This window comes from Camelina sativa, chromosome 16, assembly GCF_030686135.1.
Source record: "Camelina sativa cultivar CO46 ecotype springtype chromosome 16, ASM3068613v1".
In the NCBI taxonomy this organism is placed as follows: domain Eukaryota; kingdom Viridiplantae; phylum Streptophyta; class Magnoliopsida; order Brassicales; family Brassicaceae; genus Camelina; species Camelina sativa.
Window position 1 is genome coordinate 26,531,214 of NC_141895.1, and position 26,485 is coordinate 26,557,698.

Genomic DNA, 26,485 nt, shown 5'->3' on the forward strand with positions numbered 1-26,485 from the left:
TTGTGAATGACTAAGTGAGTTAAATCACGCTATTTAGAAAGAGTATATTAGAAGTCGAATGATACAAAATTGATTAGACATTATCTAACATAGTAGTCATGCATGACATGTATATTTGAAACAATTGATCGTGATACTGATAAATATGGAGGTAGACAGAAATTTTAATCTGGGCATGTAGCATAAGACGACGACAATCCCACGACAGAGACTACGAGCATCGAATAACTTTAGTGATAATACCTGAATATATTCCTCATTGATGTTACAAATGATTTAAGCGAGAGATTATACTACTAGGAACCTTAAGCATAACATGTTGGCAAATGATCAAGTCAGTATCACTGTAGAACGCAAGAAGCGGTATGAACTAGGAACCTTAAGCATAACATTAGACCATTCAACTTTCCCCCAAACCTGACCATTTTTGCGCTTTTCAAACGCAATCAGTGCACCCCAAATATTCTTCTCTTCACAAATACGACGACGAGGCTTCGTAAACTTGTCCCACAAGAGTAAGAGTTTTCCATTGAAGTTAACTGTATCCATCAAACCACTACGACGACTTTGATTCAGTGAAGAAAGACCCTTGACAACTCTCCAATCACTACATTCTTTGTCATACCACATAAAACTATTGGGACGGCAAGAGTACCACACATTATCTACCACACACCTACTACCAATCTCAAGTACTTTGGCTGCAGCGTTCCATTTACCTTGTTTTGGATCATAAACAGAATCCTTGCTCTCATTGCTCCTAACGTAAAACTTTCCTTGGAATACTTGTATCCCTCTAATCATTGTAGAGAAGCGGAGCTCGGGATTAGGGTTCGGTAAAGGTTTCCAAGTTTGAGTCTTTGTATCGAAAACCTCACCCCAAGTATCATTCTCACCAAAACCTCCCATTACATATATTTTCTCATCGAAGAGACAAGCAACGTGATTGGCTCGAGCTACAGACATTTTGGGAGCTAAACGCCAAAAGCAAGCATCCTTTTTACGAACCAACATGTCACGAGACGGAGGATATCGTTGTCTGAATGCATAGACATCTAAACCAACATTAAAGATAAGCAATGGTTGAGAAGCATAGGAAGAAGGTACTTGTACCAATGTAGACTTCTCTTCTTCTTCTCCTCCTCCTTGTCGTCGAAATCCTCAGGTTTGATCCAGAGCGAGTACCAAGTAGGAAGAGGACGATCGGGAAACTTTAAGCAGACGTAAAAGAAGGGCTCTTGTGTTTTGTGGTGAAACCGAGCGTGGTTAAGATCAAGGGATGAGATGAGAGAGCGAAAGGTCTTGGAGACTAAGGAGAGTTTCGGGTAGTAGGATTTGGATAAACGGGATAAACAGTTTAGGATGAGAACATCTGGGAGTGACAAAAAGGATAGAGGAGGTGATGGATTCGATTTCCTCTTTTTCCATGGCGTTTCGGCTAAGGAACTCGTTGCCGCAGAGGCGGCGGTGGTTCCTACCCAGAAGTAGATCATTAGGTTAAAACAGAATTAGGGCAATTCCCCTCAACACGATTAGGGCTTATAAATGTCTTTTATTTTTTTTTTAACTTTAAAAACATTTTTTTAATAATATTAAAGGTTAAGAGTAGCCAAAGCCCAAACCAATTAAAAAAAATAGACGACTTTTCCCCTCAATTAACAAAATTCATTTTTCTTGTTTTTTTCTCGTCTCTTCAAACCATGCTACCACCCACAGAACCTTTCTACTGTAAGATATCTCTATCTCTCTCTCGCTATCTCTTGAGATATTCTGATCGATCTGTCATGCTAAATTAGCAAACTATCGGATCCAATCGTCGATCTGTGATTGTGTTTTTTTTTTTTTTTTTTTTCGTTTTGTGAATGTTTTATGCCTTGTTCGTATTGTCAAACCTCGCTGCGCTACTCGGCAATGCCCTTACTTTTGGCCTTGAGAACCCTTTGGTGGCTCAAGGATACTTCTTTAGCTAATACTAATCTATGAAAGGATTTGATGTTTCATCTGTGTTTGTGTTTGTGTTTGTTGTTGCATCTCACTATGTTTTTTTTGCGTTTGTCACTGCATCTATGAAAACATTTTGATGTAAAAAAACAAAAATAAGTTAAGGAAAGCCTTTATAAAGTTATTCTTATTTTATAATCCATTCGAGTAACTATCACCAAAGTTAATGACCATTGAGTTCATAGGTTATATAGCATGACGATTGATCATAAAAACCTTTTATCTGTCAAGATTTTCTTCTACCACTGATTTGTCGGTTCTGATCTGCCCATAGAGCCACGCCTAAAAGAAGAGATAATTCTTAAGGTATTTTGGTTTAAGTCTTTGTTTTGCTGAGCATGATTAAAACATTAAAGTTTGTTGATGGCCGGTAGACTGTTGTGTATGGTCTTTGTTCATTTTAGCTTTCTCTTTTGTTTCTTAATGAGCATGGTTAACACTTGTTGTCATACTTTTGCTGAGTTCAAACTGTTATCATAAGTTATAGACTTGAAATGTTTCCTATTTGTGAGTGATTCAAAGGTTAAGGTCGATCTGTAATTGCAAATATCAAACCTCGTTCTGTGATTGTGTTTATGCCGAAACGTTTATGCCTTGTCCGTTTTGTCAAACCTCGCTGCTGCTCGGCAATGCCCTTACTGTCCAAGCTGCGGAAAAACCCTTTGGTGGCTCAAGGATACATCTTTAGCTGATATACATTAATCTATGAATATATGAAAAGGGATTTGATGTTTCATCTGTGTTTGTTGTTGCATCTCACTATGTTGTTTTGCGTTTGTCACTGCATCTATGAAAACAATTGATGTCAAAAAAAAAAAAAAGGTTAAGGAAAGCCTTTATAAAGTTATTCTTATTTTACAATCCATCGAATAATTTATCACCAAAGTTAATAACCATTGAGTTCGACAGCTTATGGCATAACGATTGATCATAAAAACCTTTTAATCTGTCAAAATTCTTCTTCTACTATTGCTTTGTCGGTTCTGATCTGCCCATAGAGCCACACCTAAAAACTTCCAACAAAAAGTTAATAGAAATAATTAAACCATTGATTTTGTATATTAAACCTCACTGATGTTCTATACTAGATCATGAATCAATCATTTAAACACATTTTTTGTATCATTATAGGAGGAAGAACTTGGGCGTCCCATGTCATTTGGAGAAATGTTTATGAAAACACATACAAGGACATGCATATAGATCTTTTGTTGATAGAAAGAACAAACAAGTTGTTGAGGCTTATGAGAAGAGAACATGGAAAAGAGAATGTCTTGGATGAGGCTGGTCCAGAAACTTCAGATAATTCGTATCAACAACCAACTCATCTGACACTCACCCTTTAGGTAAAGAATGAGATAATTCTAAAGGTATTTTCGTTTAAGTATTTGTTTTGCTGAGCGCAAAAGCTTTGTTCGCTGAGCATGATTGTACTTTGAGTTTGTTGATGGCTGGTTAATTTTCTTGTATGGTCTTGACAATCTGATCTCATCTTAATCTTTAGAGTGAATTATTTGATAGTAAAATTATTTGAACACTTCCATTTCACAAGAGTGTTATTTTGACACATTTCACACAAGTTAAAGAAAACATTGAATTAAACATATATGCCCCTATTTAATAAAAAAATTAGGGCAATTTACGTATATTAGCCACATAGTGAGTTTTTTAACTACCTTTGGTCAAAGTCAAATACATTTTTCATACATTAGCCATTAAAAAAATTTGGACAAAAAAGTCCTTGTATGAAATTATACTTATGTGTATGTTTAGTTAGAATTTGGTTCGACTGTAAACATATCAGTTAGCTGTCACGTACAATACAAGAATTTTGTCACTACAACTAAAAAAAAAAAATTATAATTATAATTATAATTAAAATAATAATTTTATTATTTTTCACCACTAAAAGTTTTCTCATTTATCTCTTTTCACGTTTATTATTATTTTTTATTTTTATCAGTTTGAGTTAGAATTTTTTTTTCTATTTTTTAAGATCTATTTTGATATATTTATTTTAAATTTTAAATTTTAAATTATTATTCATTTTTATTATGAATTGTGATGTTAAAGAAAATTTTAGATATTAGAATTACCATGTACGTACATACTAATAATTTGTATTATTATGTGTACGTACACATTAATAATTTGTATTATTATGTGTACGTACACAGTAATAATTTGTATTACTATATGTACGTACACAATAAAATTTGTATTACTATATGTACGTACACATAATAATACAAATTTTATTGTTTACGTACACAATAATAATTTGCCAAAAAGAAAAACAATTAGTTCATCTATGGAGATTTGTAAACAGTTTAAATCTTTACTTTCGGTTAATAGTTAGTAGTTAAGGATATGATATACAAAATTATATAGTATACATATTTTAAACATAAGATATTAGATAGTATAGATATATTATGGCAATTTACTTACAAATTTTAATTAAAAAAAAATTGACTCAGAACTTGTTTATTAGTATAATCATTCACATATATGGTTTATAGTTTGCAATTTCAGTTTACGAAGTCCTACTAAAATTTATTTTAACGTTTCATCCTAAAACATGTAGTTTGACAAATTAAACTTGCAACATGATAACTAATCCAATTCAAAAAAGTAGAATGACAAGGACATAAAGTAAAGCTAGGAAAGAGAAATTAGCTCAAATGCCCAATACCATGAGAGTGTACGTGTTGGAAAAAGCATCGATGAATTTGGAGAATGGTGACATTCAACCATCTAATGGTATACATATACACAACTCAGATACGTACACAACATAATGTGCACAACTAACTATATCAGACCCACCAATTAAGTTTATAATGTACACAACTAACATACGTACACAACAACATAATAAATGTTTGGTACACAGACAAAAATCAAACTAAGAAAAAAGCCTTGGATTTACACAAATTCAACCTAGAGTACAATCGATATGTTGTGCCAAACTATGTCAAATCCAAAAAAAAAAAACATATCTAATGTACAATATCTCTTTACGTACACTACAAAGGAATATATTTTTGGTACACAAAACAAATCGATTTGGAGTGAAATTACATTATAATCTCTATTCGCCGGACACCACTAACTGAAATTATTCTCGCTAAAGTGTTCTCGCTACAATAAAACACACATAATTATAGCTACTTTTAATTATAACTCTTTTTCTAACTTTTAAGATCTATTTCATTATATATATTTTTTTCTTTAATTTTTTTGAATCATGTTATTAAACAAGTTAAGATATTAGTATTACCATTACCATGTACGTACAAAGTAATAATTTGTTTGTTCATGTGTAGGTAAACATTAAAATAATCTCTATTTGTTTGTTCATGTGTACACATTAAATATTACGTACACAAACTTCACAATAGTAGATAATCTAACGTACAAACATACATTTTCACATAATTAATATTACGTATACCGTAAATTGCATACACGTACACAAAATAAATTCTCTAAAGGGTGAAATTGTAAATTTGCAATCATTTTCAACCTGAGTATCCTCTTTTGCAACCCTAGTTTTGTAGCGGTAATTCACAGTTTTTTTCATAATTCTTTGGTTTCTTTATTTTAATATTTTTTAGACATAAATCTTGTAAATCTAGCATATATTAGCATATTTAAATTCAAAAACGAGATTCTGGAATGCTACCTCTCCTCTTCTAATTTTCTTTGGATTACTCTTCACCCAATTTTCCTGGAATTTAGTCGTTTGTTGCTACTAATTATTTGTTGAACAATCAATTATTAGCTTTCCTATTAGATGGTTTGAGAAAATAAAATACACAAAGATTTTTCACTAATTTCCAGAATTTTTTTTGGTGAAGAAGTCAGTTTTTTGAACTACTGTTTACTCTTGTTCTTCTTTCTTTTTCTCATCTCATAAATATATATATATATATATATATATATATATATATATATATATATTTTATAAATTGAAACAGTGCAACAGTTGGTTTGTCCCCATATAATTAATTATTTTAATCAAACTGGATTTCAATACATCAGTTGGGTAACAAAATTAAAGTCTAATTGCTCAGTTACAGGGTATAGTTGTCTTATTTTTACTAGGTGGCTAAAACCTGGAAAGCTTTTTTGAGTTTGCCTATTATTTAAAAAATTAATGGTTTAAATTTAAAGATAACTTTTAGATAAGGATAAATTAAAAAAAATTGTATAAAAATTACATTGAAATATACAATGACATTCTTTGTTAAACCACAATAAAACTCTAAAAATGATTTTTTTTTTTTTTTTTTGAACCAATAGAGTAAAAAATAAGGTGTTGATAAATCAAACCATTGTAAACAATCTTTTATAGTTAAGGAGTATATTTATTTTGTTTTCATCTTTTTCTCTCTCTATATATATATCTAATTTAATTTCTGGCTCGTAATACTTGATTTCAGTTTCACCTTCGTATGTTCTTTTTGACATTTATTTAAGTTTTGTAACTCCGGTAATCTAAGTTTATTGGTGACCAGACCAAAAAAAAAAAAAAATGCAAATGGTTTACGCAACCACATGAAAATGTAAGATAAAAATTACTAAAGCGATGCTTTACTAATCGCTACTATTGTACTTCGTTGAAATATGCTCTATCTAATGAAATCGTAAAAGTCACGTTTGTTGATTACAAGAAATCTTCATGTAGCCCTTTGGTTATTCATAAAGAAATGAATAAATGAACATATACCACATACAAACATAATACTTGTGAAAAGATATACGCATATCTAACTTAAGATTCCACTCGAACCAATATATAGTGATTGATAGACACATTTTAGCTCCACAAACAATCATTAAAGATTAAAACCCTCACGTAACTTGCTTTTCGCTCTTCAACTACGACGGCACTGGAGGCTTTTCTAACCACTTGGCACGAAACCCAGTTCCTTTGCAATCCCTACAGCAAGCAGATCCCTGAGACCAATGAACGAATCGAGTGTTCATACTTTTGAAGATATATAATCAGGAAGACACATCGGGCAAGGTCTATACTTTTGAGGACAAAAAAAACGATTAACCACTCTGTTCTTTTATGTTGGATTACAAACCTGTCCGGAGCAGATCACGCAAGAAGTATTCCTTGAGGGTACTTGGCAAAGCATGTTATCACCGAGGATGAAGAATCCTGTACCCGCACACCATTTGCATTCAACATGACCCTTTGAATTGCAAGATGAGCATCCAACAGGACTTGGTTGCTGCAGTGATTAAACAAAAGAGAAACAAAGCAAATAATTGAGTCACACAACACATATAAATCTTGTAACACATAGAAACAGAAGCGATCTACTGAACTCTTAAGAACGGTACACGAGTTCAATGTTAAACCTTGACGAAACTGCAAATGCTAGAAGAAATTAAGGCTTCCTAATCTTAATTTGTGGATAGATTCTTTGCAATCAATGGAAGAGAATAAGCAGATAAATCCAACAAACAAGCTACAAAACTATAATGTGCATTGCGAGATATTAGTCAAGCAAACCTCATCCCTCAGAAGCTAACGTGTTGTCATCATATGTCACAAACCAAATGAACTGTGAACACAAAATCTTTGATAAACATACAATACAACTTCTTCTTGCCAGAAACAAACCCAAAGGTACATAGCAAAATCACAGTGTTTTTACGATATCAAACTGCTCGTACAAAAAGGCCATTTAAACATGCTGATTCTATAATTCACCTCTTAATCTGGATTTAACCATATCTCATTACAAATCCAAGTTCTTACAATCTCATACGAAACTGCAATTAGCACTTTCAATCAAACATGACTACAAAACAGGTATACATAAGACACAAATCATACAAAGCAAGTACCAAGCATGAAAAGGGATCAGTTCTTCTTTTTGTAATTACTCAAGAAGGATCAACAAAAACCAAACGAATCAAGATTAACAAGTAGGGAGCAATCGGAGAGAAAAACAGAACCTGTGAGATAATCCAAGCTTGATCCATACGCTTGGCGAAATTTGAAGAACTCTCAGGCGAATCCACCGCCGAAGCCTTGACGTGAAAGCGGCGAAGAGCCGGTACAAAACCTAGCTTCGTTCTCCTCGGAGAGCTCCATGGTGGATTCAAAATTGGTTTTGTTACGAGGTGTGCATCGCAACACATACAAATCTCCATTTCCTTCTTCTTCTTCTTCTTCTTCTTCTTGGCCGAGAAGGTTGAATTCAGAGGTTTAAAATTTGTCTTTGCAATTTTGTTTTGTTTTGGGTATACCAAAATTGGAAGACGAGAGGAGGAGAAAAGTCTCCGAACAAAGAAATTGGTTTAATTGTATGGGCTCATTAAAGTCCGGTCTCGTCAAATGACCGATTCAAATATCTCTAACCAGAAATGAAATACGTAATCTTCGCATTCAATGTGTATTCCTAAATAATCTCATTTTTCAATTATTCAACCATTTCATTTTACCAAGTTCAATGTTAGCCAAATTAGTTAACATTTATATGTTTCGATGCAACAACAAGATGTTATTTGTAACAAGTAGTTTTGTTGGTTGGTTAATTGGTCACATTTTATTCATGAAATGGGTTGGATTGGTATTAGTCTGGATACAGCAAAATAATTCTATTAAGTCTAATGCACTTATTAGATCTATTAAGTATAAGTTGCTTGTGTCAGAATTGAGAAATTCTATGGCTCGAATCTTTAGTATTCTCTTATTTATTACATGTGTTTACTATTTAGGCAGAATACCATCACCCATTTTTACTAAGAAACTAAAAAGAACCTCAGAAACGGATAGGACTAAACAGGACCAAGAGGTATCCACTGAAGAAGCTCCTTTTCCTTCTCTTTTTTCGGAAGAAGGGGAAAATCTGGACAAAATCGATTAAATGGAAGAAATCCGAATGAATGGAAAAGACAAAATTAATAAGGATGATGAATTCCACGTTCGAACATACTATAAAACAGTTTCTGAAAATCTAGATGGAAATAAAGAAAATTCGAATTTAGAATTTTTCAAAATAAAAAAAAAGAGGATCATTAAAAAAATCAATACATAGGACAAATATAAGAACATATAAGAAGAGATGCGACTTCCACCTATATATTTTGTTACTTCTCCTACAAAGAAACTTGTAATACCTACCCCGTTTGTAATTCCATCAATGATTCGTTTATCAAAAAAATTCGTTTGTGTTGCTAATCTTCTTATACTTTCAATGAAAGATGTTTTAAAAAAAGCATCTATGTAACCACGATTATATGACCAATTATATACAAAATTTATTAGTTTTTCCCAACGAATTCGTTTAGAATTCCATTTTTGAAATGAATTAAGTAAGGTTAAATTTAATAAAGATGAATAAAAAGGCTTATATAAACAGTATGCTATAAATATTCCAAAAAAAGCTATACTGACTGAAAAAGTTGCATTTCTCAAAAATTCATACCAATCTACAAAATTTTGTGAGTTTTTATGCAAAAGGTTTATTGACTGCGTGAATAATTTTGATAATATATCAAAGTCTATTCCTTCTTGATTGAAAGGAATTCCTATGGCTCCAATAAACAAAGTAAATAAAAGCAATATAAGCATAGGAAATAGAATAGTATTGTCTGATTCATGGGGATAATAGAAAGTTCTTTTATTAAGTCCAAAATTTTCAACAGTAATAAAAATTTGATTTCTTACATTATTACTAATTTTATATGTTTTCTTGCAAAAAAAAGAAGCTCTTTTCGTATTATTCATTGTTAATAATGGTACTAACCCAAAATTTTTATTAAGTCTTTACCCCATAAAGAGAGTGAATAGAAGGAGCTACTTTTTTTTCCACTGTAATTTAGAAAATAAGTGTTTGAATGTCCTTCGAAAGTAAGTAAATAAATCTGAAACATATAAAATGCGGTTAATCCCGCTGTTGAACAAGCTATTATTGCAAAAATTGGCGAAAACTACAAATTGTCAGTAAGAATTTCATCTTTCGACCAAAAACAAGCAAGGGGGGGAATACCACAAAGAGAGAGTGTTCCTATTAAAAAGGCCGTTTTTGTAATCGGGACATGTTTTGTCAAACCACCCATAAGAATCATATTCTGACTTTTATCGGGAGAATATCCAACTATAGCTTCCATTGAATGAATAATGGATCCAGATCCTAAAAACAACAAAGCTTTTGAATAAGCATGAGTAATCAAATGAAATAAAGCAGATCGATAAGACCCCATACCTAGAGCTAACATCATATAACCCAGTTGAGACATTGTAGAATAGGCTAAACCTTGCTTAATGTCTTTTTGAACAAGAGCTAACATGACCCCTAAGAGTACTATTATTATACCTATCAAAGATATTATATACATTATAGAAGGGATAACTATAAAAAGAGGAAGAAGCCGAGCTACAAGAAAAATTCCCGCCGCTACCATAGTAGCAGCATGTATAAGAGCCGAAATGGGAGTAGGGCCCTCCATGGCATCAGGTAACCATACATGAAGAGGAAATTGTGCGGATTTAGCAATAGGACCTACAAATAATAGAAATGCACACAAAGTAAGGAATAAGAGATTTACTCTATTATTTAAAATTAAATTATTGAATATTTCGAACAAATCCTGAAATTTAAAACTGCCAGTTATCCAATAAAGACCTAAAATTCCTAATAAGAAACCAAAATCTCCTACATGATTAGTTACAAAAGCTTTTTGACAAGCATTCGCTGCAATAGGTCGTGTGAACCAAAAACCTATTAATAAATATGAACACATTCCAACTAATTCCCAAAAAAAAATAAATTTGGATCAAATTAGAACTACTAACTAATCCTAACATTGAAGTATTAAAAAAACCCATATAAGCAAAAAATCTCAGATATCCTTGATCATGCGACATATAATTGTCACTATAAATCAGAACCAAAATCCCAACAGTTGTAATTAATATTGACATAATAGAAGTAAGTGGATCGATAAAGTAACCGAACTCAAAAGAAAATTCATTATTTATGGTCCAAGACCATACATTTTGATGAATGCAACTTAGAAAAATTTGTTGAATAGATAGATAGAATGAAAAGATCGTAACTATACTTAACAAAAATACTAAGAAAAGTCCAGATGCGGCGAAGGTTTTTTGTTACTGACATAAACCGTCGGTTGGAGAAAACAGGAACATTTACAATGACTAGGAAAAAGCTGTTCCAGTTGGTTGGAAGGTCTAATTCTTATCTGGCTGATGTGATTCTGAAGCTTGGTCTGTTTGAGAGGTAAAGAAGTCGAGAGAGGGAAGAAGAATGGATGCCCTGTCTTGGACAAAGCATCCGCAACAAGGATCTTTTTTAAGGTAACCTTTGTCATTGCATGTGTGTTGTGTAGTTTACACGTTTGAGCATAATCTATCGAATAACGAACGTGGCGTGATTCATCAGATGTGTCCGAAAATGGGTATTCAATCGAAAAGTTCAGGGTGAGTCTCGCTGCTTTAAATTCTTTGTACTTTATAGTGTTCTGGGGTTTGAGAAAGTATTCATTTTTTTCTATGGAGAAAGTTAGATTCCTAGGACTTGAGAGTTCAGGGGTGAGTTACTGTCTTTACTGTACTTTTATAGTGTTGTGGGGTTTGCGAAAGTATTCATTTTTCTATGACAAAAGGGTCAATGGCTAGGACTTTAGAGTTTGGGGTGAGTTACTGCCTTTATTGTACTATATAAGTGTATTGTGTTTGAGAAAGTATTCATTTTTCTATGCTTTAAGAGTTCCGGGGGTGAGTTACTGCCTTTATTGTACTCTTTAGTGTTTTGTGTTTGAGAAAGTATTCATTTTTCGATGGTGTAAGTTCGATTGCTATGACTTGAGAGTCTTCTGTTTCTGATTTTTTTGGATGCTTTTATAGGCGCGGAGAACAAAGGCGTCTTTCATTATTCACAAGCAGGCACAAAAATGGGAAGAACAAAGATGCCAATGAGAAATCGAACAAAGAAAAGCTCAAATGTGTATCATTTCCGCCAGGGGCAGATGCTATTCTACATGACTTAATTACTCATTATCCACCTTGTGACGGAGACACTGCTGCCACATCATTTAACAAGTACTCCGGGCACTCGGGTAAACAAGGACAATGGAAAGATGATTTTTTCGGGAAACCAAAGATTAGCAGTGAAGAGATTCTAGAAATGGTGGCGTCTTTGAGTTCTAGACTTAAGAAGGACAAAGCTCTTAAGGAGGTTAGGAACACCCAGTTGTTGAGATGTATTTCTTTTGTTTGAAAGGACTGTAATATTGATTCCTTATCCAGAATACAGACTGAGAAGTTATAAATCATGCCAAGTAGCAGCAAGTGAAAGGAAATTGTTTTTGTTGATTTATGTTACAGATCGTGAAGCTGCGGTCAAAGATTCCCATCACTTCCTTTAGAGACGCAATTAGAAGGTTCTTTTTTTTTACACCAGATGTTGGACATGTAAATTTATGTTACCAAGCTAATTATTTTCCTTATAAATTAGTTTTATTTTAATCAAACACATCTTTTCCTTTCAGTCTGCTACTACCATAGAAGGATCCACATTCAATGTTAAGTTTGTAAATTCTGTCGTGATTCCTTATCAACAAAATAAAATAATAAGACAAATTTTGCCACCCAAGAAATCGGAAATTCACTTAGTTTACGCCCACACCACGAACTGAATTGGACTCCGTCAACTGTCTCCTCAAGATTAATAAAGAATCCTCGACAATCAAAACCATAAACTGTAATCGGAGGATGAAAATATTGCAAGCCAAGTCCGTACAATCAGAGGATGAAAAAATGAAGAAGAAAATAATTACAGAACACTTTGAATTGAGAACATAACCAAAAAAATCTAAAAAACAGAATAAGTTAGACCCAATACTAAAAAACAAATAGGCCCATCAAGTGAAATAAAAAGCTTTCGATAATTGCCTATTTAATGAGCCATTTTAACCAAATGGTAAATGAGATAAAATACTACCAGAATTCGGCTAAAAAAACTCAAACATTCCAAAAATTGCCAAAAAAAAATATAAATTTTTTGTCTAACCAAAAAAAGAATTCAACTTTTGTTGACTTTCAAATATAATAACAAACTTTTCATTGACTTGCAAAATCAACATGCCGTTTATAAAAGTTAATAAAAAATTTAACGTCATTAACAACACGTTCACTGTTGGGATTAAATCATACGATGCCTTTTTGAAATTCTTAGTTTTTAGAAAAAACAACTACATTACCAAGGCTCTAACTCGAGATCTGAACGTGCATAAAAGAGAATGTTTTCATGAAATATATAGGTTTTTTTAATAATATACCAATGAATCTATATAAAATTTTAGTCAGGCCTAATTAGCATACAACCTCGCGCAACGCGCGGGTTCTCATCCCTAGTGTAATATAATAAGTATGTATTAAGCCTGGATATGGCATAACAAGTACAGATCAAGTAGATTTGGTGGTTTTAAAAAAAGCTGTGTTTTTTTTTTTGTAAACTATTGCAAGTAGATTTAGTTTTTACTTCCTCTCAATCGAATTTTAGTTCTCGTTGTTACCCATTTCGACGAATAACAAAATGGTTTCAAAATCTTAAGAAATATGCTTATTAAACCGAAGTAAGTAAACTTATTTTTTTAATTAAAAAAAAAGTAAATCATGCACCAAACTAGGAAGTGAAGACCAAATTTTTTTTGATGAAGTTTATAGTTTTCATGGACATCAAAACAATCTCTGATTTCGGAGAAAGACCAATGAATATGATTAAGATTTAATTGGTAAAAACTTTGGTTTAGCGGTTTTGATTCAGATTTTTCTAATGTTTTTGAAAATTGACTACCTTCTTAAGGTTATTAACTCCAGAAATTTCAATATTTATTAATTGAACTTAGTTTCAATTTTTTTTTTTTTTGCAGGAATATATACATAATTTTACTATTTTAAATAAAATTTGCAGTGATAGAAAAACTCATTTTCAATTTTTTAAAAATTACCAAATAATGGTATTTTGCAATTTACTGTAAATTTATTCCAGTTATTAAAAAATAAAAAATGATAAAAAGATATATATATATATATATATATATATAAAGTTATTCTGCTATAAGGATATGCCTAAAAATATATCTCTCAACCTTTTATAAATTTTATTTGGTTCTTTCCACAAAAACATTCGATCCAAAAGCGTAAGAAACAAAAAAATGGAGTTCACCGCAGAGCAGCTAAGCCGATACAACGGCACCAACGAATCATCACCGATCTACGTCGCAATCAAAGGCCGCGTGTTCGACGTCACCACGGGAAAATCCTTCTACGGCCCCGGAGGCGATTACGCGATATTCGCCGGAAAAGACGCGAGCAGAGCTCTAGGTAAGATGAGTAAGAAGGAAGAAGATGTCTCTCCTTCTCTTGAAGGTCTCACTGAGAAAGAGATGAACACTCTCAATGATTGGGAGACGAAATTTGTAGCAAAGTACCCTGTCGTTGGCCGTGTTGTCTCCTCCTAGATCTGGGATTTATGATGATGACATGTAACTATGGTATGGTTGTGTGAGGGGATTTTGTGTGTGTTTGTATGTTTCTGATTTCGTATGTTTTGGATCTGATCGTTTTTGATGATGACGGTTTGATACAATGAACACATTAAGTACCAAAATTGTCTAATTGGAATAAATTGGTGTTGATCTTACTTGTTGAATTTGTTGCTCTTAATCGAATTGGATTGATCTGTGTTGAAGATTGATGATATGTTCAAGGTTACGGATTTGGCAATTTTACTTAATTAGAGTTTGAGAAAGTTAAAGTTAGCATCTTTTAATTTCTGTTAATTAATACGGTCTTCATATTCTCTCGTTCTAAGGTTACTTTTGTTGTGATTTGGAGTTGAATCTTATATGTTCGATGGGAGATTGGTGTAGTTCATATCTTTTTACAAACATTTGGGAGCTAACTGTGCGGGGTGAAAAAAAAATACTGATGATTTCTGAAATCTGAGCAACATCAAACTTACCGGATTACAATGCAAAGTAGGCTGTTATCGGTTTTCGATTCTCTCTTACAAGTTCAAGTTTGTTGTCAATTATAGAAAGTGGAATCTGATATTTTGGTGTTTTGGGTTTTGAGATCTGAAAGAATGTAGAGAAACTTAAACCACATAGAGAGAGGCCTGACTTGTGAGTTCATTCCAGTTTAACATCCCCAACTCTATGTAACATCATTAGTTAAAGCTAATAGATAACGGGGAAGAACTTAACTGATAATCTAAACCCGCACTGCACTAACAAATTTGCATAAAACCAAGAAGGGAAGTTGTTGGGATATATGAAAAATAACAAAGGGTCTTGTATTACAGAAAATAAAAAACAAAAGGAACAAAGGCAACAACCCAAAAGTAAAAGAGCTATATGTCTATTGTTTAAGATCATCTCCAATGGTTTACTTCATTTTTTTTTGCTCCAATAGTTGCTCTAATTCTTGCTTTAAAATAAATAATTTAAGTATATTCTATCTTAATATTCTATTTTAATTTCTAACATAGTCCTTTACTTTTAAAATTTGCAAATTTTACTCACTTAGACCATCTCCAATGGTTTTCTCTATTTTTTTATTCTCTATAATAGAGGTGAATTTTATTTCAACCCAGTTCTATTCTTACTTAGATATTGCTATTTTTTCCTGTATATATATATAGGGTAACTCTATTTTTTTTCCCTATAAATAGAGGATAATATAACAATCTCTATTTTAAAAGTGAAAATAGAGCTGTGTTAGAGCAAATTTGCCTCTAAAATAGAGATTACTATAGTATATCTGTCTCTACATATAGAGATAAATATATAGATGAGTTGGAGATGCTCTTAGTTATTTATTCTAAACAAATATCAAATACATTATGATTATTAAAAATAAAGTTTCATTACAAAACATAAATTGAAGATAGAATGATACAGTTTTTGTTTTTAAAAAATTTGTTTAATTTATTAACTATGATTTTTAATTTAACTTTATCTAATTATTAACTATGTAGGCTGCAAATGGTGATTAACAAACTGAACCAGCTGAATAGGTTAATAATGATGGGTTGAATAAAAATGAGCTGAACCATCAAAATGAGCTGAAGAAATTGAATGAGCTGAAGAAGCTGCAGAGAAATAAATTAGTATGTTAAATGGTGACCATTAAGTTGAATAGCTGAATACAAAAATATAATATTAATAATATCTCTATAATAGTATCTGAAATTATATATTTTAAATATAAGAAATATATTTTTTTAAAAAATAATATATTATTAGTTTTTATTTGGAAATAAATTTTTATTGCATAATATTATTACTAGAATATCTTTTATTCCTAACAAATAATTTTAAATTATTTAGTTTAATATTGAACATTAAATAATGTGAAAAAAATTTGCAAACAAAAAATATAATTAGATAGTGATGATTCGTTTGTTACATATTTCAAAATATAAATATATGTATATGTTAAGCTTCTAACTAGTAAACTCCATGAACAAAAGCTTAACCTTAGGGAAACTCCATTAAACCTCCATTAACATGTAAATGCAAACTCAAAAGGTTCAATAACTCTCAGATTACAAGATAGAAATGAAGAACAAAGTGAAAGATAAGATCGGCAACCCTCGCTCACATCCCTCGGGTTCCTCTCTTCCCAAGCAGCCTCATGTCGGCTAACCCCTCACAACATTCATCATATCCCCTTGTGATGCTTCCCCTCTTTATTTATATAGCTTAATCATCTTCTAGGTTCTTCTTAGCCTCCTAGGCAACTTTCCTCATCTCTCACGTGTGAACTTTGTTGCACATGATCCCAAATAGATTCAGCTCTCCTCACACGTGTGACTATCTCTTTTACAATTCAGTCCCTGCATCTTATCAGTATAATAATTAAAAAATATAAATATAATTTTAAAAACAAATTTTTAAACTCACCATCTTTAACTTTCCTAGATTATCGAAATAACAATCTAGATTTCCACGTTTGTTTTGTTAATTGATATTTTTTTAAAAGCTAAAATATTAATTCAAATATGTAAATTGAGACAATGTAATTTTTTTTCTAAATTTTCCATTTCATTTTATGGTTGAACAATTTTCAGCCAAAAAGTGCTATTTTTTAATCATGGGATGGAACCCAATAAATTTAAGTTGAAAACATATTTATCTTAAATGGTGAGTGTTTGGTTGAACAATGTTAAAAAACATTGTTCAACTCATTCAACCAGATTGAAAAATACAACCATTTACCGCCATAATTTTGTTACGGTAATAATAACAGCATCTAAAGAAAAAGAAAAAACACTTATGTTAATTGGGCTTTATGTAAGATTACGTTTTGGCCTAGATGACAACAAATTAGGGGTTTGAACTTCGAACCATACATTTTCTTTGTCGACGATACTTAATTTCTCGCGAAGCTGTTCCAATTTGCGATATTTCAATCAATGGAACCATCTCCGTTTGTATCAAAACCTCTAAACAAAGCCGGATTGAAACTGAAAAATTTCCGGCGAACTTTGTTGATCTTTAATCTCGCTCTTGCAGGTTAGTCGAAAACTTTTCGTTTATGTGCATAACATGTTTGATTAAATGCCCAGCTGAATTTTTTATTTTATATGATCCTATTCCTATGTTTTAGTAATTTACCACGAAACGAGACTATTTATAAGCAGTTTTAACTTTTAAGTAGTAAGTATGTTATATTGTTTTTTGCTAACTTTATATTTCATTGTTTTGGGTTAGGCGGCTTATATATATACAAAAACAGAAGAAAGGAAAGCAGAGAGTGCAACACCAGTCCTAGAGAAGAAAGAAGCCAAACTGGTCCTTGAACCTGATCTGCTGTTTGAATTTGCACAGAATTAATTGGTTACTGTCACAAAACTATGGATTGATGCCATTTTTACTGCTTCGATTGTTGACTCTAAGCAACATATAAATTGAATAAGATTTTCATATTTTATAAGAAATTAGAATATATATCATTCCAAAGCAAATTAAGCTGTTATTGGTTTTGGTTTCGGTAGTCATTCAAAGCCTACGGATATTTTCAGATGGTGTCTAATATTTCTTAAACTCCAATGTTAGTATGACACTGTTTCTTGAATCTTGAATATACGTTTAACCACACGATATTTTAACTAATAAAGATTGAGTATTTACGATTTTGGTATTAATCATTAAAAATATGATCAGTATTTGTTTCTTAACTATCGATACTTTTAGAGGTTAGTTGTATAATTTTAGAAAACATATCATATATATGAAAATAATTCGGATTATATCTGATTCTTTGCTTGACGAATAAGCCGAGGAAGCAAAATCAAGTTACAACTTACAAGCATAAAAGATAAGAATTGTGGGATTACATCACATAAGGGTAAGCCTACATTTTCCTTTCTGAAGGATACTTAATTTCTCGAGCTATTACGGTTCAACGAGAGCCGGATCGATACTGACAACTATCGGCCACCAAGCTATGATCATGTTCATTAATCATTATTATCGGTACTACAGGTTAGTCTAGTTAGTACTTAGTTTAACGTACATAATATGACACATGATACGCTCACAATGTCGCAATCGTCATATACTGTAATAGCAAATCTAAAAAAACTTTAACTCAAATGTCACATAGAGGGTTTGATTGGTAACCCCGCACCACTTTGGTATAAGGTGTATTGCTTCGACAGTTACCAATCACAAAAGCGATATATATCAAAAGGCAAAAGCGTTTCTTTTGTCCAGCTGGCATGCATATATATATATATATATATTTTTTTCAGTTTTACACTATTTCATAACAATTTATCCTTTTACCTTACATATAAAAAAGAAATGATTTGGTTCAAAATGAGTTTGTTGATTTCTAAGATCTATCTTTTATTCTTCTTAACTATGGATCGAAAAAGAAATTTTTTTTTCTCTTTTTAAAAATTTGTTGATAAAATCGATGGCTTTATAAGGTAAAGAATGGCTCACCTACTAATAGAAAAGGCCCATAAGTTATATTATATAAAAAAAAAAAAAAAAAGGCGAGAGAGAGACGAAACAGTGGAGCCAAACAGATACACAATTCAGGATTAGGGTTACTCTCTCTCCCAAACTCTGCCCAATCTCTTCTCTCCGCCGCGCGCAACTGTAACCGTTTCCTATATATATATATATATATAGACACACACTTGTTCAATCTCACGCTCATCGTCTTCGTTGTGTGATTTCACGAGCTAAGATGAGTGGTCAAGTCACTTGTTGCAACGATCGAACGAGAATGTACTGGACTCCGACGATGGAACGATTCTTCATAGATCTAATGTTAGAGCATTTGAACAGAGGAAACAGAACAGGTCACACTTTTACGAAGCAAGCTTGGAACGAGATGCTTGGTGTATTCAACTCCAAGTTTGGGTCTCAGTACGATAAAGACGTGTTGAAAAGCCGGTATACGAATCTGTGGAAGCAGTATAATGATGTCAAGAGTCTTCTTGATCATGGTGGTTTCGTTTGGGATCAGACTCATCAGACTGTGACTGGTGATGAGAGTTTATGGAGTTTGTATCTTAAGGTCTTGAAAAAAAATTTACATTTGGATTTTGGATTTGGTTTATTTGATTTTGAGTTGTGTGTTTTTGTGATGTTGACAGGCTCATCCTGAAGCTCGGGTTTACAAGACGAAACCGGTTTTGAATTATAGTGATTTGTGTTTGATTTATGGGTATACGGTTGCAGATGGGAGGTATAGTAGGTCAACTCATGATTTTGAGTTTGAAGATGAGGTTAATGGAGTCAACATTGGTGTGTGTCTATGTTCTTTACTGAATTCTTGTTTGATGTATACTTTTACTGTTGGATTGGTTACAATGTGTGTGTTTTGTGTAGGTGAAAGTAGTGGCAGTGTGGTTCTCCTCTCGAGTAAAGAAAGCTCGAAAACTGAGTGGACTCCGGTTATGGACCAATACTTCATTGAGATTATGCTTGATCAAATCGGTAGAGGTAACAAGAAGACTGGTAATGCTTTCAGTAAACAAGCATGGACAGATATGCTTGCTTTGTTCAATGCTAGATTTAGTGGTCAATATGGTAAACGAGTTTTAAGGCATCGGTACAACAAGTTTTTGAAATACTACAAGGATATGGAAGCTATTTTGAAAGAAGACGGTTTTTCTTGGGATGAAACTCGGCTAATGGTAGCTGCTGATGATGCTGTTTGGGATTCTTACATCAAGGTTTTTAATTCTTAGGCTAATATATCTCTTTTTTTTTGAATAAGCTTTGTTCTTCAGTCCATTAGTTTGAATCTAGATGTGATGAGGCAGGAGCACCCACTTGCTAGAACGTATAGGATGAAATCTTTACCGAGCTACAAAGATTTGGACACAATATTTGCTTGTCCAGCTGAGCTAGGGACTATACCACATCCGGTCCAAGGAAAAGATCATAGAGATGATGGTTCGGCTGCCCAATCAAGTGAGTTAAATCTTATCTAGGTCTAAATTTTTTGGATTAATCCGACTGTGAGAGGTGCCTAGAGTAAATAAATCTTGCTTCTGCAGGTGGGACTAAGGCAAGCCAAGTGCAGCATTCTGACCGCACAAGGACATTTTGGACTCCTCCAATGGATTACTATCTAATTGACTTGTTAGTGGATCAAGTGAACAATGGGAACAGAGTTGGGCAGACTTTCATAACAAGTGCTTGGAATGAAATGGTTACAGCATTCAATGCCAAATTCGGGTCTCAACACAGCAAAGACGTTCTGAAGAATCGGTACAAACACTTAAGGAGGTTGTACAACGACATAAAGTTTCTACTCGAGCAAAATGGGTTCTCATGGGATACAAGGAGAGATATGGTGATTGCAGATGATGGCACTTGGAATACCTATATACAGGCATGCCACATTCTTCTTCTTTTAAGATACTAGTTATATGGTTATGCTTACAACTAAAACATGTGTAGGCACATCCAGAAGCTAGATCATATCGAGTTAAAACTATTCCGAGCTATCCAAATCTTTGCTTCATTTTTGGGAAGGAAACGTCGGATGGGAGATACACACGCTTGGCTCAAGCTTTTGATCCCAGTCCGGCAGAAACTGCGCTGATGATCGGTAAGCTTCTCCTATAGCATTTTCTTTTCTTTGTGATTCAATGCAAAGTAAAAGTTAAAGCTAATCTGATTTTTATTTTCTTTTTTTTTTTTGAAAAAAAATCATTGTATTGTCTTTATCTAAGTTTTATAACTCTATCGTTGTGCTCTCTATTTCCTTTGGATTCCTAAAGCTGTGTATGTGAGACTAGCTATGCAGAAGTGATTAATGACTGATCCTTTGGTATTCATATGAATCCTTTTCAGAAAATGGAAGCACAGATGGGTTTAAAGATACTCTGGGGGAAACTCACAGTTTCCAGATGGTGGTTTATTCCAGCAACGAGAAAAATGATTACCTCTGTAGCAATACCGGTCCTCCTTGTATAGAATGGACACAGGTCATGGACTGCTGTCTTATTGATCTTATGTTAGAGCAGGTGAATAGAGGAAATAAGATTGGTGAGACATTTACAGAGCAAGCTTGGGCTGACATGGCAGAATCCTTCAATGCAAAGTTCGGATTGCAGACTGACATGTTCATGCTGGAGAATCGTTACATATTGATGTTGAAAGAGCGTGACGACATCACCAGTATCCTCAATCTTGATGGCTTTACTTGGGATGAGGAGAACCAAACCATCGTTGCAGAAGATGAATATTGGAAAGCATATATCAAGGTAAGGCTTACTAATGATACTCTTTTTTTATTTGATCATGTGACACTTTTGGGGTTCTGTCTTTGCTTTCTTGTTCGATAAAACTTGTTCTAGATAAGAGAAATATGTTAAGCTGAACAAAAGGTTTGATTTTAAGCGATTAGTGTCTGATTTTGCAGGATCATCCAGATGCAACTATATATAAAGGCAAAACCTTGGATAGTTACGGCAATTTGTGCAAGATACATGAACATCTCTCCCAAGATAGTTTCAATTGTGAGAATCTAATGATAGAGTTGGAAAGCTATGGCCATGAGATGGAAATAGTCAATGACTTTAGTTCACCACACAAGCAGCAGAATAAGCGACCTAATCCAACAACTCCACCTTTGGAGCTAACAACTGTACATAAGGCTCAGAAGACCGGACTTGAGACGAGGAAGCCTCTGTTTGAGGCAGAAGGTGATGATGATGGTTGCACAAAGCCAATTCCTCGGAACGAAATTTACTCAGGAATAGGAAATGCCATTGATGCATTGCAAGCTTTGCCTGATATGGACGATGAGTTTCTGCTGGATGCTTGTGATCTTTTGGAAGATGAGAGGAAAGCAAAGACATTCTTGGCTTTGGACGTCTCGTTACGTAGGAAATGGCTGGTGAGAAAGCTTCGCCCTTCATCTAAATTTTAAACCAATGGGTCTCTCTCTCTTTGAAGCCAATCAGCAACCAAGTTATAAACCAAGCTTTGAGCACAATACAAGATTAGTTTCTGTAAGGTTTTGTAAAAATAACAATCTTTGTTTTGGTTCAAGGGTATTGTAAAATTGTGTAATGATCTTAGATACTAACGCATAATTTGGATAATATGCAGAGGCTGATCAGAACATAACCATACACATGAACATCATCAATTGGTATGAACAATAGAATAAGAAAAACTATTGATGTCTTCGTTATCTGCCTCGTATGTCTCTCCCACAGTATCAGAAACAAGAGGCAGCATTCACGAATAAAACACAAAAGTGCTCGATCAGCGAGAATTGCAGTTCATAAAATTTACATAACCAATTTATTTGCAGTGCATCAAAAAAAATATGGTAATACTGTAATTTTTTTTATCTTAACATCTGAGCAAACTTTTATTAGACTGTAAATGGATGGTACAAATAGTTTATCAACCATGATGGTGGTACAGAATAGTTGTGGTACAACTACAAGGGATCCAAATCAGTAACTTTCTTCACTAATTTTGACAGCGCTTGTTTATTTTTGTGTTTATAATTTATTTTATTTTTTAATCCCACTACACATATTCTTAAGAATTATAAAGATAATTAATTATATATGTCTAAAAAGCTTAACTTTCCGTCAAAGTTCGAAAGGTTATCTTTAAGAAAGCTTATCTTCCTTAAACTACAATGAGTGGGTACACTAGCAAAAATGTTTAGTACAAAAGTTATACTTATCATTGAAAACGTTGAAGAATACATTTAAAAGAAATTGTTTTAAAAGTACTAAAAACCTTGATTTGCAGAAAACAAATCATCATTGAAAGTTTCAAGAATACAGTACATTACCTTTTATTTATAAAAAAATGAAAAGAATGTTGTAAAAGTTTCCAAAAGAGACCGGAGCATGGTAGGTAACACTTGCAATGATGCTTGTCGTAGGTTTGTTAAAGCAAAGGCTGCTTCATGCTTCGTCTCTATCAATTAGTAGTGGCAATGTAGTATATACATACAGCTTTGGATGGCCTTTCAGTTCCATTGCCTTCTTCTCTTTCCTCTTCCTCCTTAAGTTTAATACCTCTCTAGTTCATTGACCACAGCCATGGCTCAGATTCCACAGGTTTTTTTTTGTTTGTCTTTGCTTTAGTACTGTGATTACAATATTTTATTTAGTTGGTAATTAGTTTGCTTTATCTTATTTAATTGATTTTCTGACCAAATCTTGACAGTTTCTGTTCGCTTGCCAAGAAGAAGTAAACAGTGACGTGACCTTTTTCTCCTTGCCGCCTCAGGCTCAAAATGTTGCTGAGAACGCACCTACTGCAGCTACCAATCAAGTCATGCATCTTCCCTTGAATGCCGTGAATGGTTCTAATGAAAAATTCAATTCCATCAGAGGATTTGTTTGTTTTATATATCAGCGGCGTCTTGTAGATGGAAATATCGAACATGTGCAGATGATATGTAAACCTAACACTCAAGAATCCTCAATCTTACCGACTATGAACACTACTAGGGTTCGTATGATGACCTATTACGGGTATGATGAAGTTTATAACCAGTTGAAGGTTTTGTCCATGACTTGGCGAAACGGTATGAATTATGATAATCATCAAGTTCTGACTTTTGGACCTGGCAACGCATGGAGAACTATCCCTTGCAGCGTACCCCATCATTCATCAAAGAAAGGGATATGCATCAATGGTGTTTTGTATTATCCAGCTATCGATATGTCTACTGATCATGATATGATAGTTTGCTTTGACGTAAACTCTGAAGTGTTCAGCTCTCTTCCAGACATCATGGAAACAATGATTGAAGCAGTGAAGTATGGGTCTTTTATACACTACAACGGTAAATTAGGTATACTTCAGTCTGAAAACATTCTTGGTGTTGATAATACAAGTACATACTTTACGATGTGGCTTCTAGATCATGAAACGCAGGTATGGGCTCATCAGATATATGAGTTCCCTGCTTCGTTTGAGGATACAGTTGGAGAGGCCATGTTAAGGTTTGATGGAATGATCACTCTAACAAATGAAGTTGTGTTCTCGTCTTACTATCCTTCCAACCCGTTTTACCTTTTCTACTACAATATCGTTACAAATACTTTCCGAAAAGTTGAAATCGAAGGAATGGAGGCCTACAACTACCGTTACACCTTTCTGAACTAAGTCAAGGTCTTAAAGCTTATGCAAGTGCTTATGTACTTCATAACTTCAGACTTTGTTTGGCTCAATGTTCTCATCATATCATCATCATCATCACACGATCTTATTGGATATGGCTGTTTTCTGCATTGGACTTTTTATCCCTTTCCTTGTTTACTCTTTATTGTAAGGTTTGGCTTCTTTTCTTGCTTTGTACTCTCTTCTCTTTAAAAGCAATAAACTTGTGTGTGTGTTTTCGTACTTGATATTAAATTTTGCAACCAAGATAAAACTCGAGCACAAGGAAATACATAGATACAAAAATCTAGGGCACAATTTTGATTGTATGCAGTGGTTGTGAAAATCTAAAGATAATCATGAAAATGAACATACTCAATTGGTATGAACAATAGCAGAGAAAAGCATCTTATTGATGTCTTCTTTATCTGCCTCCCCTATCTCCCCCACTGCATCAGAAACAAGAGAAGCATATGTAAACACAAACACACAACAGATTGAAGAACTTGATCTGCAAGAATTGCCATACATGGCACCTAGTCTTTATACGCACACATAGTCTTTATAAGCACACATGCATAAATGTCAATATTTCAATGATATTTAATGGCTTGTCCTGGTTACCTGTTCTCGATCTAACTTGTGTTGTCCACTCGTCGATAATCTGGTCAAAAACAAGAAATGAAACAAGCAAAGAGATTATGGAATGTCTAAAAAGCCTCTTTGATTTTAAAGGTATACAATACAGAGAAGCTGAGCATTAGATATTGATATTGACTGTGGGAAGGTTAAAACTTTGCACAAGCAATTTATTTGCTAATAATGTTCTTGCCATCTTCTCAACGTTTAGCATTGGGAAATTGCACAACCCCGAGTTGAGCAAGACAACAACATAGTACCAATAAAAAAAAAGGAAAACGAACCTGATTAAAATCAGCCAATGCATCATCTGCATCACCATTTGTTGATTCTCCCAAGGATGCATTCATTTTCTGAATAAGGTTGCAATTTCCAACAAGTGTTGTCTGTGCCTTATCAATCAAATCCTGTTATAACAAAATCAACAGTCACTTCTATAACAGTCAAGCTCTGTTTTAAAATGCCTAGCTTTGCAAAAGCCTTAGCAGATCTGACCATCGATGACAGCTATTGAAACTCCATACAACAAAATTTTACCATTTCTCATCACAGTCAATAAAAACTCATCCTTTTGGTTCAAATTACAAAATATCTAATCCCTTGATTGCACAATAAACTGTCTACAACAAAATCAACCCTTTCTCCATTGGAATCCATAAAAATCCCATCTTTTGTTTCAAATAACTTGGAATCACTAAGATTGAATCGTTCATACACAGATTCCTACTGCTAAAATCTCCACTTTTCCTAATTCAATCAGCCGTTACGAGACACACACACACGAACCTGTTTAGCAGACAATAGCTCCAAGCATTGGTCTTTAAGAACAGTCACATCTTCCTGCAACTTCTTCATTCTCTGAATCAGCTTCATCGGATTCGCCTGCGACCCAACAGTTAGTTATTTCCGAGCTTGGATTCAAAGTATTGAACTTTAAAACAAATTCGAGATTCCAGAATCGAAAATTCCACTTACGTTATCAGGATAAGTCTGCTGGAACTCCTTGTCGAGCTTTGAATGCAAAACAGTAAGATCATGAGAAGCTCTCCCTAAAAGATTTATGAGATTATCAACAGCTTGATGATGACGATGACTCATCTTCTTCACTCTCTCCTCTCCTCTCAGTTTCCCCCTCTCTTTGCTCTGTTTTAGGGTTAATCTATTATGT

At 33.4% G+C, this 26,485-nt stretch overlaps 5 protein-coding genes, 1 long non-coding RNA gene and 1 pseudogene across 10 annotated transcripts; 4 read left to right on the top strand and 3 right to left on the bottom strand.

Annotated features, from left to right (window-relative positions):
- Positions 1-152: 152 nt before the first annotated feature.
- On the bottom strand, positions 153-1,493 carry LOC104753977 (F-box/kelch-repeat protein At4g39753-like; annotated as a pseudogene). The gene has a single exon (XR_015585377.1). The product of XR_015585377.1 is annotated as an F-box/kelch-repeat protein At4g39753-like (transcript).
- Positions 1,494-6,622: 5,129 nt separating this feature from the next.
- Positions 6,623-8,401, bottom strand: LOC104752131 (uncharacterized). Its single transcript, XM_010474200.3, has 3 exons — positions 7,984-8,401; positions 7,101-7,250; positions 6,623-6,966 (listed from the first exon to the last, which is right to left on the bottom strand). Exons 1-3 carry the CDS (start codon positions 8,179-8,181, stop codon positions 6,889-6,891), a joined length of 426 nt encoding a protein of 141 aa, XP_010472502.1. The 5' UTR covers positions 8,182-8,401; the 3' UTR covers positions 6,623-6,888.
- Positions 8,402-11,150: 2,749 nt separating this feature from the next.
- On the top strand, positions 11,151-12,369 carry LOC147925985 (uncharacterized). The gene is made up of 3 exons (XR_015584714.1): positions 11,151-11,350; positions 11,436-11,473; positions 11,900-12,369. It is a non-coding gene; the product is annotated as an uncharacterized LOC147925985 (long non-coding RNA).
- A 1,745-nt stretch (positions 12,370-14,114) lies between these two features.
- On the top strand, positions 14,115-14,699 carry LOC104752132 (putative steroid-binding protein 3). The gene has a single exon (XM_010474201.3). It carries the CDS (start codon positions 14,212-14,214, stop codon positions 14,515-14,517), a length of 306 nt encoding a protein of 101 aa, XP_010472503.1. The 5' UTR covers positions 14,115-14,211; the 3' UTR covers positions 14,518-14,699.
- A 4,323-nt stretch (positions 14,700-19,022) lies between these two features.
- On the top strand, positions 19,023-22,643 carry LOC104753978 (L10-interacting MYB domain-containing protein). Of its 4 annotated transcripts, none has more exons than XM_087491903.1 (8): positions 19,023-19,597; positions 19,677-19,827; positions 19,912-20,258; positions 20,349-20,499; positions 20,586-20,923; positions 20,992-21,142; positions 21,388-21,800; positions 21,959-22,643. In XM_087491903.1, exons 1-8 carry the CDS (start codon positions 19,265-19,267, stop codon positions 22,466-22,468), a joined length of 2,394 nt encoding a protein of 797 aa, XP_087348029.1. In that variant the 5' UTR covers positions 19,023-19,264; the 3' UTR covers positions 22,469-22,643. The 4 variants fall into 4 exon arrangements, with proteins under 4 accessions (XP_087348029.1, XP_087348028.1, XP_087348030.1 ...); XM_087491902.1 differs by having other exon boundaries at positions 19,024-19,597; positions 21,944-22,643; XM_087491904.1 differs by having other exon boundaries at positions 19,070-19,597; positions 20,335-20,499; positions 21,944-22,643.
- Positions 22,644-23,499: 856 nt separating this feature from the next.
- On the top strand, positions 23,500-24,921 carry LOC104752133 (F-box protein DOR-like). The gene is made up of 2 exons (XM_010474202.2): positions 23,500-23,627; positions 23,737-24,921. The coding sequence occupies exons 1-2, from the start codon at positions 23,610-23,612 to the stop codon at positions 24,682-24,684; spliced, it is 966 nt and encodes a 321-aa protein (XP_010472504.2). The 5' UTR covers positions 23,500-23,609; the 3' UTR covers positions 24,685-24,921.
- On the bottom strand, positions 24,903-26,478 carry LOC104752134 (uncharacterized). The gene is made up of 5 exons (XM_010474203.3): positions 26,293-26,478; positions 26,104-26,199; positions 25,602-25,724; positions 25,303-25,342; positions 24,903-25,127 (listed from the first exon to the last, which is right to left on the bottom strand). Exons 1-5 carry the CDS (start codon positions 26,413-26,415, stop codon positions 25,054-25,056), a joined length of 456 nt encoding a protein of 151 aa, XP_010472505.1. The 5' UTR covers positions 26,416-26,478; the 3' UTR covers positions 24,903-25,053.
- Positions 26,479-26,485: the final 7 nt, after the last annotated feature.